The 13,656-nt window shown below is 39.5% G+C and overlaps 1 protein-coding gene across 5 annotated transcripts in view; it reads right to left on the bottom strand.

The window, feature by feature from the left end:
- PPP4R1 (protein phosphatase 4 regulatory subunit 1) overlaps positions 1 to 13,656 on the bottom strand; it is a 61,198-nt gene that overhangs the window by 29,831 nt on the left and 17,711 nt on the right. For 3 of the 5 annotated variants that reach the window (XM_089894229.1, XM_022551411.3, XM_089894228.1), the window contains 8 exons: positions 12,906 to 13,041; positions 11,955 to 12,061; positions 8,016 to 8,158; positions 7,422 to 7,568; positions 4,751 to 4,858; positions 4,557 to 4,622; positions 3,516 to 3,674; positions 2,967 to 3,094 (listed from right to left, as the gene is read on the bottom strand). In XM_089894229.1, the coding sequence (XP_089750355.1) occupies positions 2,967 to 3,094; positions 3,516 to 3,674; positions 4,557 to 4,622; positions 4,751 to 4,858; positions 7,422 to 7,568; positions 8,016 to 8,158; positions 11,955 to 12,061; positions 12,906 to 13,041 (994 nt within the window). Of the gene's footprint in view, positions 1 to 2,966; positions 3,095 to 3,515; positions 3,675 to 4,556; positions 4,623 to 4,750; positions 4,859 to 5,871; positions 7,334 to 7,421; positions 7,569 to 8,015; positions 8,159 to 11,954; positions 12,062 to 12,905; positions 13,042 to 13,656 lie in introns of those variants that run through there. The other 2 variants (XM_022551412.3, XM_089894230.1) reach the window with 2 other exon arrangements.

The following is a 13,656-nucleotide window of genomic DNA, read 5'->3' as shown; positions in this document are numbered from 1 at the left end:
ACAAAGATAAAAACCAGGCTGCTACGCGGGGGGACCTGCAGTCCACTGGACGAATGTGTGCAAAATACACAACCAAGAGATATGACTAAAATCAGTGCTCGTGCACCAGTGCTATGAACAGCCAGGATGCAAAAGCTCTGAATTTCCTCCAAGATTCTTGGAGGTAGTTTGTCCAGACATTCTCTCTGTTAAATGAGGTGTGCATGAAACAGGATGGCGTCCCAGACAGAAAGAGGGAGAACCCAAAGAAGGCAATGTATTCGGAGAGCGGTGTAATAGCTGGTTTAACTAAACAGAAAAGAGGCTGCTCATTTCACATAACTTGAAAGTGCAAATCTGAATGCTTAACTCTGTTTCTGGAAGCACAGCTTTTATTAACACCTTCAAAGAAGTATGAACAGCCTGATCAAGGGTGAGTGAGAGATAAACCTGGTATTTTATAAAGTCAGAGGTTTATAATCAATAAATGCTTCAAAGAGTATTAAGTGATATTAAATGTTTCCAGGATCAGATGAAACACTACAAAAGAAATAAACAGTAGCAGAAATATATTGCCAAAAACTTGCTTATTTTGTGAGATATTCGTTTGAGAAATCTGAATTCTAGGAAACTGAGAGGACCTCGAGAACGGGAACCAAGTCCTGGTTCATCTGTCTACAGTCGCTGGTTCATAGTAGGTGCCCAATTAATTTTTGCATAATTAACCAATCAGTCAACCTTAAATAATGAAACTAGATTTAAGACAGCTCAAAACAAAAGCCAGTGCAGTATTTAAGAGAGGGCAAATTAGCTAATGGCTCTGAGATTAATAATACCTAGGACTACACAACAGCTTTTACAATATTTAACAGAACTCCTTTCTCAGCCAGGAACTGTCTCCTCCCTCCCTTACATCATTAACACAATTCAATAAAGTCTAATAATATACTGAGAATCCAATGCTACAAATAGTATTGACTTGACACTAAGACAGACCTCATTACAATGGAAGAGGAGTTAAAGTTTGTAGCTAAAAGATAATTAACTGCCTTTAATAGCTCTTCCAATAATGTCCTATACCGGCAGTTAGCAAAACTACCGGCCATGGTAGCCACACCAACTGTCTTTGTCAATAAAGTTTTACTGGAACACAGCTGAGCTCATGCATCATGGACTGTCTACGGGTGCTCCCACACTGCAGGAGTTCTGACGGAGATCGAATATATTTACTGTGTGGTCTTTTACAGGAAGTTTGCTGACCCCGTCCTAATAATTCTCTGTAGATTTATATTTTAACTTCCTAGACTCTCTCCAGATACAAAAATAAATAAAAGCTATGCAACAGTCTTCGTACAATTAGTACCATTAGGGAAAAGGTCGCTGACTTTAAAACTGAAGAGCAGGTAACACCTCTCCCCTCCCCACTTCATCACTCTGTCACATTCCCTGCAGCAGCTGTTTTCAAAACAACGGACATGGGCTTCCCTGGTGGCGCAGCGGTTGAGAGTCTGCCTGCCAATGCAGGAGACACAGGTTCGTGCTCCGGTCTGGGAGGATCCCACATGCCGTGGAGCGGCTGGGCCCGAGGGCCGTGGCCGCTGAGCCTGCGCGTCCGGAGCCTGTGCTCTGCAACGGGAGAGGCCACAACAGTGAGAGGCCCACGTACCGCAAAAAAAAAAAAAAAAAAAAAAAGAACCGACAGACTTTTCTTGTTAGGAAGACAGGTTTAGAGTGATTTTTCTTCCTTTACAAAATACAGTACCTCAGGTTTGTTTGGCTATTCAGCAGGATGGTAGGAGAATGGGCAAAAAGGTAGAACAAGGCAGCAGAGAAGAAAGGAAGAACTGCCAAATCAAAACACCAAGAAAACAAATATCACAGTATCAAGACCTACAGAAGAAAATGTCCATTAGCATCATGACAAGGGAGGACAAGGCACTCTGGTAACTCAGGCATTACAGGCAGGGCTGTTTCAGAAAGAGGCACTAACTGAGCTCAAGTGCACACCTGTCAAAGTCTGTGCGTTATTTCCCATGCACTAACTGAGGTCTGAACCGTTTTTCCCCTAAGGATTATATTAAAATAATTTTTTTTTTTTTTTTTTTTTTTGCAGTACGCGGGCCTCTCACTGTTGTGGCCTCTCCCGTTGCGGAGCACAGGCTCCAGACGCACAGGCTCAGTGGCCATGGCTCACGGGCCGAGCCGCTCCGCGGCATGTGGGATCTTCCCGGACCGGGGCACGAACTCGTGTCCCCTGCATCGGCAGGCAGACTCTCAACCACTGTGCCACCGGGGAAGTCCTACTAAAATAAATTTTAAAAACTAAAACTCAAGTAAAATTTTTAAATGCAAAAAAAATTAAAATCAGAGATGTCCTCTTTAAGCTTTATTTGAAAATCTGGTTGCCTTATTAAATGCTCTTAAAAGTTGATATTCTAGTTAGTAAGTGCACTAATTTGGTGCTAATCATTAAAATACTTTCCCCCTCAATTGAGAGATTACAATCATTATTCCGTAGACAGAGAATCCAAGATCCACAAAATTAACTAAAAAGAAAAATAACAGTAAGAAACTGACTATGTAGTAACGCATATTCTTAAATTAGGTTTTACTCCTTATAAAACCAAACCCTTTAAATTGTATAACCATTACTTTGTATATTCTAAATGTTAACAGATGGCTTGCTAGATAAATTATTAAATAAACTTACGCAAACATTATTATCAAATCTATCACTACAGCTTTCTATATGCCCAGCACCAAGCTAACTGTGTTACGTGTGCCTTCATCTTCTCATTTAAATATGTAATTAACCAAAGAGATGTTTAACAAATGTATTTAAAATAAAACTCTATTAAAATATTTACCAATTTTTGTAATCAAGAGAAATAGTAAACTCTCCAAAAAGAACATTATAAAAATACTGAAAATGAAAAAAAATGCTCACAAGCAGTAAAACTGGAAAGCAAAGTTTTAAAAAATCATACCTAGTTTTGTCTTCTACTGATGTATCTTCTGAACTTTTGTTTTCTTCTTTAAAATACTGGCCTGAGCTAGATGGATTAGCAAAGGTAGATATGAAAGGTCCCAGAGACTGAAAAGCTGCTTGCCGAACCTAAGAAGAATAAAAGGACAGGAATAAAACATAAATCCTTCTTCAGCTAGGATTTACAGTTCCCCATCAATTATTTTCTCCTTTTTACTTTTAAGTATTTTTATCTTGGCTTGAATATTTAAACCATGAGAATGTGAATATGAGACCCTATAAAACATTTGCATGGAACAGAAATTTCATCCAGTTAAAAAAAAAAAAAGTTAATATAGTAGTCTACTGTCTACTCCTAAAAGTATTAGCAATAACATACCTTAAATGATAGCAATAACATACCTTAAATGATAACATACCTTAAATAACATACCTTAAATTAGCAATAACATACCTTAGATGATGAATTATTTCTTAAATTATGAAATCAAAATCACATCTTCTGTAAAATGCATTCTTTTACAAAAATGATAATTAAACAAAACCTTACCCAACGTGAAGGATCACTGATCAAATTAATAAATAGTGCTGATAATTTAGTCCGTCGAATTTCTTGACATGTTGCACAAGAAACCGCCATGAAGCACTCAGCACAGGCCTTGCGGACTCCCCACACGTTATCGGAACAAAGCTGGAAAAACCTGGGCAGCTGTGCGAGGAGGATGGTGTTTCGTTAGGCAGACACACAGCAGGCTTCAGGAGTTACTTTTATTTCATTTTCTGCTTTCACAGCATTTAAAACATTAGATCTTCTTAATGAAATTTAGAAGACCCATTTAATATTAATACTTAGCAGTTTTAAATAAATCACACCCAATTCATTCCACTACTGACTACGGAAAATCAAAAACGCTCCGAACACGTACAGCTTAAATGTTATCCAAGAGCTTGTACTTAACGTTAACTATTCCGCATAACAGATGGTTTCAGAAACTCTTCAAGTACATTAACTTGTACATTAAGCATTTTTTATCCCAGGAACTAACCATTTAAAAATCACCTGCTGTAAATTTAATTTGTCATTAAAATACTTGAGGGTTGCAATAAAATTAAAAGATTCATTTGAATAAATAAGAATTGATTTTATAGAAATGGGAGTTAAAAAGGGATCAATGGTTCTTAACACATCTGCATTTTTAACAAACCGTCCTTAACAAACACAATTCAAGTGCCCAGATTACAGAAATTTAAACTCTTAAAGTCATATTATCTTTCTGGTTTACATCCATGGAATTGTATTAGGTTGGCAAAAAGTTCATTCAGGTTTTTCTGTAATAGTACAGAAAACCCGAACTTTTTGGCCAAACAATATTAATACACTTTGGGGGTAACTGTATGTATTTCAAACTTCACGTGCTACTTTGCAATGCACTGCTTTCTCCTTAGTTGTTGTTTTCTTTTTTTTTTTTTTGGCCACACTGCTCAGCATGCAGAACTTCCCCGACCAAGGATCAAACCCGCGCCCCCAGCGCTGGAAGCGTGGACCACTGTGGCGAGTCCAGTCTCCATAGTTAATTTCTGCAATACTTACCAACATTTCCTCAGTAGCTTGCTGGCCAACTACGCTGCAAATATCTCCAAAATTGGCAGCACAGACCTGACAACAAAAGCATCACTGACATTTCAAAATATTACAGCGTTCTTTAAAAATAATCTTTTAAGTTTCACAGATCAATATGGTAACCACTAGAACCATGTATTCTTAAACAACAACAACAAAAATACCTTTCGAACATGAAACATTCTGCAATCACAGCACATCTCACAAAACCTAGGGAGGATAAGACGCTCTGTGATGTCCTTCCCAACCATGGGAGCCATTTTGCACATTATCTAAAATAAATAAGAACAAAACCACACTGAATATATCTTCAAACTAAGACTCTTCCAGTTTGCTAATTTATTAAAAGTATATAATTTAAGGGAATATAAAATATGACATAATTACACTACATACATCACAAAAAATTCATCTTATTTATCCAAGTTGAAGACAGAAAAACAGATGTTAACTACTACCATTAAAATCAACCGATAATTATTAAAGGTACAATAAACCCTGAGAAAATCCTAAAAATTGCATTTTTACCTAAAGTTTCAATCTTATTAATCATTTTGCCTAATAAATTTAAGATTAAAAAAAAAAAACAACCTACACATTTTCCCGATAAGAGAATAAATGGTGAGTTTTCAGAAGATTATCCACAAGAAGGATCTGGATTTAGTGTATCTGCATTGCTAAGAAAGGACTATACAGAAGCAGTCCTCATCTTGCAAAGTACCGTTTTCTCTGAAACTCACGCATGTGGGGACCACGTCCTTACTCTGCAAAGCCTGGGTTCCAAGGGAGACAAGGACACAGATCTGATATGTGTCACACATGATTCAGATAACACAGTTTTGGGCAAAGTGAGGATGAACCTTTTGAAAACCAGCCCAACGCATTTAAATATCTGCCCCCACGCAGTTAGAATATAAAGAAATCTGACTGTCGTCATTTATCTATTATATCTACTCCTGGCCCATGCAAATATGACAAGAAGCAAAGGCATCTGGTTGGAAAGAAAAGAAAACTCTATTCATAAATGCATGACTGTCTACAGACCAAATCCCAAGGAATCTACAAAGAAGCCACTGGAACAAATAAGTGAGTTTAGGAAGTCCGCAGGACATATGACAGAATAAAAAAAAAAATGTACTTCTATAAATTAGCAACGAATAACTGAAAATGTTTAAAAACAGTATCATTCACAACAGTGTTAAAAAAACATGAAATCTAACAAAACACACACATGCTCTGTCTACTGAAAACAACCAAACATTGATGAAATGAAGAAAAGACCTACATAAACGGAGATCTGCCCATGCATTGTTAGGCTGGCACCATCCCTATCAGAGCCCTGGCCTCCTCAGAGTGGCAGGTGACACTGACATCCCCCAATCCCCAAAGCAGTGTTGTTTCTTGACTCCAGACTGTTTCTAGGCATCTCCAAGCCTGAGTTAACGATCCAAAGATACACAGTATCACTGATCTAGCATAATTAAATTTCTTAGAATGAATTATTCCCAAAACAAACAACTGGGAAGGGAGGGAATGCCAAACATAACAAAGTTAACACAACCAATTGTGAGAGAATCACAGGTTTCACACTAGCGCTGGATATAGCCTTTTATTATAATTATAATGTTTTACTATTCTTAAAACCCGTCAAAAATTATAATAAAGCAAGTTAAACTCTGCTCAATATAAACCAACATTTATGCCAAAACTGATTTCCTTTTTATTGAGAAGCTTGTGAAATTGTAAAAAAAAATCAAGTTTTGGAACTTGACAGAGATAGTGCTTTGTACAACATTATGAATGTACTAAATGTTACTTAATTGTAAACTTTAAAATGGTTAATTTTATATTATGTGAATTTCACTTCAATAAAAATGGTATTACTGAAAAATATCTAAATTTATTAACTGATACCTGAGTATCTAAAAATAAAATAATGGAATTTCCAATGGAAAGGAACTAGAGAGAAAATCTAATTCACCCTACGAACGATCCAGAAGCACTATAAAATTATTTTTGGCGTAACTTTTTTCATATCAACAAAATGCAACTATATTAGGTTTAAATAGCAAACTCTCACTATCCAAATAGATTTGAATAAATTTTCAGATGGATTTATCACTTTTCTATTTCATTATAAGAATTCTTACTTTCTGAACTGAGGAACCATAGATGTGAATTATAACAGATATTACTATATGTAATTCATACCCTATTTATGGTGGCTCTCAAATAATCAAAATATTTGCTAACCATGTCCAAAACACCAGAGAACTCACTATAATACTTGACTTTATTATGTGCATGACTTAATCTGTGTATTTTTCTAATAATAATTTATATCATATATTCCTTCCTGCAAAGACCATACTGTCAAGTACAGCAGCCAAGCAGCATCCCTCTTTTTCCTACTATGCTTACATGGTGCCTAGAAAAGTGCTCGACAGCAATTCAAGGAGCTCAAATGTTTCTTCATTCAATACAGGGTTTTTAAAATTCCACTGGTTATTTTTGCCATCTTATTTTTCCATTTTGATAATGAATTTACAGTTAACTTATTATTTTCTTGCTGTGTATCTTGCTTTCTCAGAGCCCAGTGATAGAGCCATCGAATTCCCAAGTGTGTCTGCACAGCATGGGGCCCCCAGAAAAGACACCTTTTCCCTTGGAAGCCTATGTCCCTTTCTAGCCCAGCATTGCATTTCAAATGTAATGATTTGTGGCTACTCTGAGACCCAGTATGTGTCAACCCTACAACATGTAATGCAGCGTCATATTTAACAAGCGCCTCCTATCGGTCAAGCCAGTAACTAATTCTTGCTGAGCTCTGCTTACAGCCACAGCTTCTGTCTTCACGTCGTCATTGCTGTCGGGGGCGGTCAGCTCTACGAGGACGGGGCACACTTTGGTCTCCACATCAAACCGCTCAATTAACTCCTGCTCCAGCAGGGCCAGCAAGGCCGCCTGACTCGTTTTCCTGACCTAGGAAAAAACAGACACGTAAACCAAGTACACACACAGTGTAACAAAGCTTAACACCTGAATTTCACAAATCTGCGGACTCCTCACCCAACTAGAGGGCGTTGACAACTGGCAAAACCTTGGCAATAAAAATCTGTGGTTATTCTGCAAAGACAGAACTTGGTAGGTTGTGCTGTAACAGATGAAGTGGAACAGAAAAGCCATTCTTGGAAAAGAGGTCTCGAAGCGCCAACCTTTTTGAGGGCCGCCTGGGAGGGCAGCGGGTGAGCAGCAGCCACCAGGTGCTGTTTGTTGCTGTGACCTCCCAGACTCTCCACAGCCTCATTTTGAAAAACAGAACAACACAGTCAAAGAGGAAGGAACATCCCAATGTGACCACCCAGTAGGCCGCCGGGAGTGCCCCAGACTACACCCATTTCTGTAAGAACGTGGGCAGGGCCCTCCTACCTGGTTATTCTGATCTGCGAGATATCTAACCACAATGGGTAGCAAGTACTTGGAAAACGCATACGGGATCGCAGGCCGGTTTTCTTGACAAAACAAGGCTATGTGAGGCACCTGCTCCATCAGCTCTGCTCTCACAGTTGGTTCTATGGAAATAAAAGAAAGGTGAGCTGAAGCATCCTCCCCAGAACCAGATCCTTGCCGGGAGGGGGAGTCCTCAGGAAATCTCTGGACTCTTCACCTCGCATCACATCATGAGTGCTTAGAAAATGCTCTGCAGCCTGCGATCCTTTTCACAGTCATGGCGAGGTCGACCCCATCCCAGATTCTGTCCTCAGAGCCTGCAATACTTCCTGTGAGGACCAGATCTGTTCACCTGAACTCACATCGACTATAACACGGCATCATCTTCAAACTCTGCTAGTTCAGAACCTCCAGGACAAGCCGTAACGACTGGGTCCTAATCTAAATGCAGCCAGCCAGTGGAGGGTTTACAGTTAGACTTAACTAAGATGATAAAGGGTCAGTGAATGCTAAAGGAAACCAACAGATTTAAAAAAACAAAAAAATCTGAAAAGACCCAAGTACATATGGCAAATTTAAATGTGACAGATATGGCATTTCAAAAAGATCAACTGTTCCATAGGTAATGGTAGGAAAGTCAGCAGGTTATATGAGAAAAAAAGGATAAGATTCCTATACTGCTCTCTCTACATAAATTCTAGGTGAATCAAAGTTCCAAATGTTGGGCTTCCCTGGTGGCACAGTGGTTGAGAGTCTGCCTGCCGATGCAGGGGACACGAGTTCGTGCCCCGGTCCAGGAACATCCCACGTGCCGCGGTGCGGCTGGGCCCGTGAGCCATGGCCGCTGAGCCTGCGTGTCTGGAGCCTGTGCTCCGCAACGGGAGAGGCCACAACAGTGAGAGGCCCGCGTACCGCAAAAAAAAAAAAAAAAGTTCCAAATGTTGTTTTCTTTTTTAAGATCAAAAGCACTAAAAGGCAGGCCTTCCCTGGTGGCGCAGTGGTTAAGAATCTGCCTGCCAATGCAGGGGACACGGGTTCGAGCCCTGGTCCGGGAAGATCCCACATGTCATGGAGCAACTAAGCCCGTGTGCCACAACTACTGAGCCTGCTTGCCACAACTACTGAAGCCCACGTACCTAGAGCCCGTGCTCCACAAGGGAAGCCACCACAATGAGAAGTCCGAGCACCGCAACGAAGAGTAGCCCCTGCTCATCACAACTAGAGAAAGTCCGTGCACAACAACAAAGACCTAACTCAGCCAAAAATTAAAAAAAAATTTTTTTAAATGGCAAAGGATATGAATACTTAGTTCATTAAAAAAAAATGCTCATCTTTAAAAAAAAAAATAAAACCACTAAAAGACAACATTTTAAAAAATGTTTAGGGAATTCCCTGACAGTCTAGTGGTTAGGGCTCCGCGCTTTCACTGCAGGGGGGCACGGGTTCGATCCCTGGTTGGGGAACTAAGATCCTGCAAGCTGTGGGGTGTGGCCAAAAAAAAAGTTGAATCTTGAGGTGGGAAGCCCTTTCAAGGCAAACAAAACCCCAAAATTAATTAAGACCAGCTACTTTCACTTTATAAAGACTTCCTTATAGACAACAGATGTAGCTAACAGGAGTTCTGTATTTTGAACCATGTACAAAACATATACTCAAACAAAAGTAAACTTAAAAACGAAAAAAAAGGGGCTTCCCTGGTGGCACAGTGGTTGGGAGTCCGCCTGCCGATGCAGGGGACGCGGGTTCGTGTCCCAGTCCTGGAGTATCCCACATGCTGCGGAGCGGCTGGGCCTGTGAGCCATGGCTGCTGGGCCTGTGCGTCCGGAGCGTGTGCTCTGTAGCGGGAGAGGCCATGGCGGGGAGAGGCCCGCATACCGCAAAAAAAAAAAAAAAAAAAAAAAAAAAGTGAAAAAAAAGGAGTTTGGGGTGGAGGAGAGGTAATATTAAAAATATTAAAGACTGCAACTTTCCCATATCTGATGGAGAGACAAGAATCCTCAAATTCATGGAAGTTCCCATCACAGTGGCTCTGACACCCCTCCGGCCCTTCCATTCCTCCCAAACTACTCCTAACAGTCAGAGGAATCTCCCAACCAGCCTTCCGTCACCCATCTTTTCCTCAAGTCAACCCACACTGCTGTGTTTCTGTTCTAAATCACAAACAAAGCAAACTCTCCGACTTGGCACAGTATAAATTTTTACAATCTGGCCCTCAACCGCCTTATTTAAGTCTCATTCTTCTAAACCGTAGGCCCAGTAAACTCACTGTTGGCCAAACGGGCCGCTGTCCTGAGCTCCCCAAACCTCTACACCTGTCCTTTCCTCTCCCAAGCCCCCTCCTCCCCTCCCACCCCATCAAACCCAACTCAAATGCCACCAACTGTCCAAAGCGGGCCCCAACCCTCCCCGGTATAATTTACTGTTAGTATGTCGGTTGCATTCGTTAAACTGTTAATTTGATGACAGGGATTCTTACTCATCTCAGTAAGGCTCCAGCATTTAATCTAGAACCTGGCATACAGTATGCACTGTTTTCACATTTACTGAATGAATTCAGAGTGTAAATGTCAAGAGAGATATTTATCAGGAACTCAACAACTTGAGATATATTTTAAAACACATGTAGAATATATGTAAAGAACAGCACCGTAGTTGGTAAACAGGTGGAAGAAAACAAACACAAATTCCACCTTAAAGAATATCTACATCTCTATGAAAGGAATGAACACAATGAAATGCAACAGTGCCAAAATTTTAAGTTACATTGTTTATCTCTGCTAAATCTAAAAATAAATTGTAAGTAAAAATCATAATTGATGAGACCCTCCTAAAACCATTCCGGAACAAGCATATACATGAGCAATTATGTACACAGAACATCATAATAAGATAGAAAATTAGGAAGCTTACTAATGTTTTTTTCTATAATAAAAAATATTTAAGGCTTACATAAATAGTAAACATATTCCCATAAAGTGAGTTGCTTACCAAAAGATGAGCTCATCTGAAAATTAAAGGATGAGAATTGTTGCCATGCCAAAAGTTTGATAAATTGAAAAAGAATACATTTTAATAAAGAGGTCATGGATTTAAGAAAAAAATTTTTATTTGATTTTTGAATCGTTTCTAAAATCAAATATAAAGATATGCTCAAAACAATATTAGGTAAAAATGGTAAATTTTATGTATGTTTTACCACCATAAAAAAAATTTTTTAAAAACATAATAAACCGTATTCTAAGCCTCAAAACAAGTTTACCTCTTTCTTAAGCAGACTCTCCTCCTCTTTTCACTTTAGAGACAAACAGCCTTAGTTTTACAAGGGGTGATAAACATTTTTTATAAGTAAAAATGCATTTTATATTTGCCAAAAAATTTACAGCCCACTCCATCCTTTTAATTTATTCAAAAATTTTTTTCAAAACAATTTATTAATTCTAAAATAGTATTAATGTACATGATGCAAAACAATGTTCTTAGTTTTTTCTTACAAGAAAATTTCAAAGTTAAACTAAATGGGCCTACTATAAAATGTTTGGATCTTAGTAACAGGTTTTTTTGTTTGTTTGTTTGTTTTTGCGGTACGCGGGCCTCTCACTGTTGTGGCCTCTCCCGTTGCAGAGCACAGGCTCCGGACGCGCAGGCCCAGCGGCCATGGCTCACAGGCCCAGCCGCTCCGCGGCATGTGGGATCCTCCCGGACCAGGGCACGAACCCGTGTGCCCTGCATCGGCAGGCAGACTCTCAACTACTGCGCCACCAGGGAAGCCCAGTAACAGGTTTTTATTTTCTTGTTACTGATGGGTCTGATAATTTACTTAGGAAATATTTCAAAGAAATCTCGCATTACACTAAGTTTTTCATTAGTTTTAAGAAACATAATTTAGTAAAAGAAACCTTTCTCTGCATAAATATATACCTGAATCATCAGCTAATCTGCTAATTCTTTCCAAAACAGCAATACAATCTCTCTCATCATCACAGACTTCCCTCAGTGTGTCCAGCAGACTCCGGGCCACCATTTGTCTACACAGAAAAAGAAAATTATATGATGTTCAGTGGCATTAATAGTTAGTATTTAGAACTTTAAAAGGCAGAATCCATATAGTTTAAAAGAAATTTTTCTTAATACATTTTGTAACATATATTAAGTCCCTAGTTTCCTAAGTGACAAATGCCAGTATGGATTTTATTTTAACAAGATGAGATTGATTATTTACCAAAATATGTTTCACCTTTACCTGATCTGACAAATTTCTAAGGTCACTGAAAATTTGTTTCAAGTAGCTACCTTCAATTATCATAAATATGGGAAAGTACAATCATTCTTCATTATATAAAATGTTATCTTTACATATTTTACTCAATGAGTTTTATACATCTGTACTCAAACAATTTTATTAACCAAGACTTTGAGATTTCCCCGAGAAGTCTGATACAGGTGGTCTGGGGGCCCTAGGTGGAGAAACAGTGCATTAGGGAGAGTGTGAGCGCTGGTCACTGCCGTGTCCCTCGCCCCTTGGCCTCCAGTCACCTGGCCCGCAGCAGACACACACCACCACCTGCTGGAGGAGGAACTGACGCCTCAGCAGTCACTTTAATGAACATTAAAATTATGCCTAACAGCAAAGAAGCAGTTTGTTTGTTTGTTTTGTTTTTGCCAAAAAGTCAAGAAGGAGTGCTGCCTGCTCACAGGACGGAGGAGTAAACGACTGTAAAGGCGGCCACGGCTGTGACCAGCAGTGAAGCTGGGTGACTCAGACCACGCAGTAATGACATCTACTTTCAACTGGATACTTCTGTTTACTGAAATTCATGCAATAAAAGCCACACTTGTGCTTCCACCTTAATGGAAAGCATACGCACATACCTGTTAAATACGTTCTCGCTCGCAGCATACTTGTCCAGTCTCCCCAAGGGCGTCAACATGTCATCTTGTGAGACGAAGTCCAGGGCTGAAGGTACAACAATCACATCAGACTCTGAGCTGCAGTCATCCACACCAACTATCAGAGACATCAGAGATACTCCTTGTAACACTGTCGCACTAAAAGGTACCCCCGCCTCTCTGAAGCAGCACAAGGAAAACTGCCCTGTGTTGTTCTTGGAGTGGCACAAAAAGTCACGAGAGAATCTCAGAATCGGTTCAGAAACCACGACTGACTGACGGATGCTTCTTCTCCTTTTCTACAGATATGTTCTAACTGCCCCTAGAAGCACAGGGGTCAGTAGAAACTCAGTCTGGGGTGATCAAGGAACAGAGTGATCAGAAAAGAGTGATCACACAGACCTGAGAACTTACACGTTTAACCAGAACACTAACAACTTGTAAATAAATGAACTGTCAAACACTGACAGTTAATTCTGCAAGGCAGTCAGAGAACAACTCACATTATATACAGAACAAAGACAAGAATGACAGCAGCCATCTCATCAGAAAGAATGCCATATGAGAAGCCAGAGACAGAAGAGCAACACCTTTAAAGGACTGAAAGAAAAAAAAAAAGTCAACCTACACCTCTATACCCAGTAAACAGAAATTGTTCAAACACAAAGGTGAAATAGAGACTTTTTCTGACATACAAAAGCTGACAAACATCGCCAGCAGCAGACCCACACTA

The sequence above is a fragment of the Delphinapterus leucas genome, chromosome 14 (assembly GCF_059928025.1).
Source record: "Delphinapterus leucas isolate spDelLeu-1000000601 "Yukka" chromosome 14, BTC_Dleu_Yukka2, whole genome shotgun sequence".
In the NCBI taxonomy this organism is placed as follows: domain Eukaryota; kingdom Metazoa; phylum Chordata; class Mammalia; order Artiodactyla; family Monodontidae; genus Delphinapterus; species Delphinapterus leucas.
The sequence above is the reverse complement of the archived record's forward strand: the minus strand, read 5'-3'. Positions and strand labels throughout refer to the sequence as shown.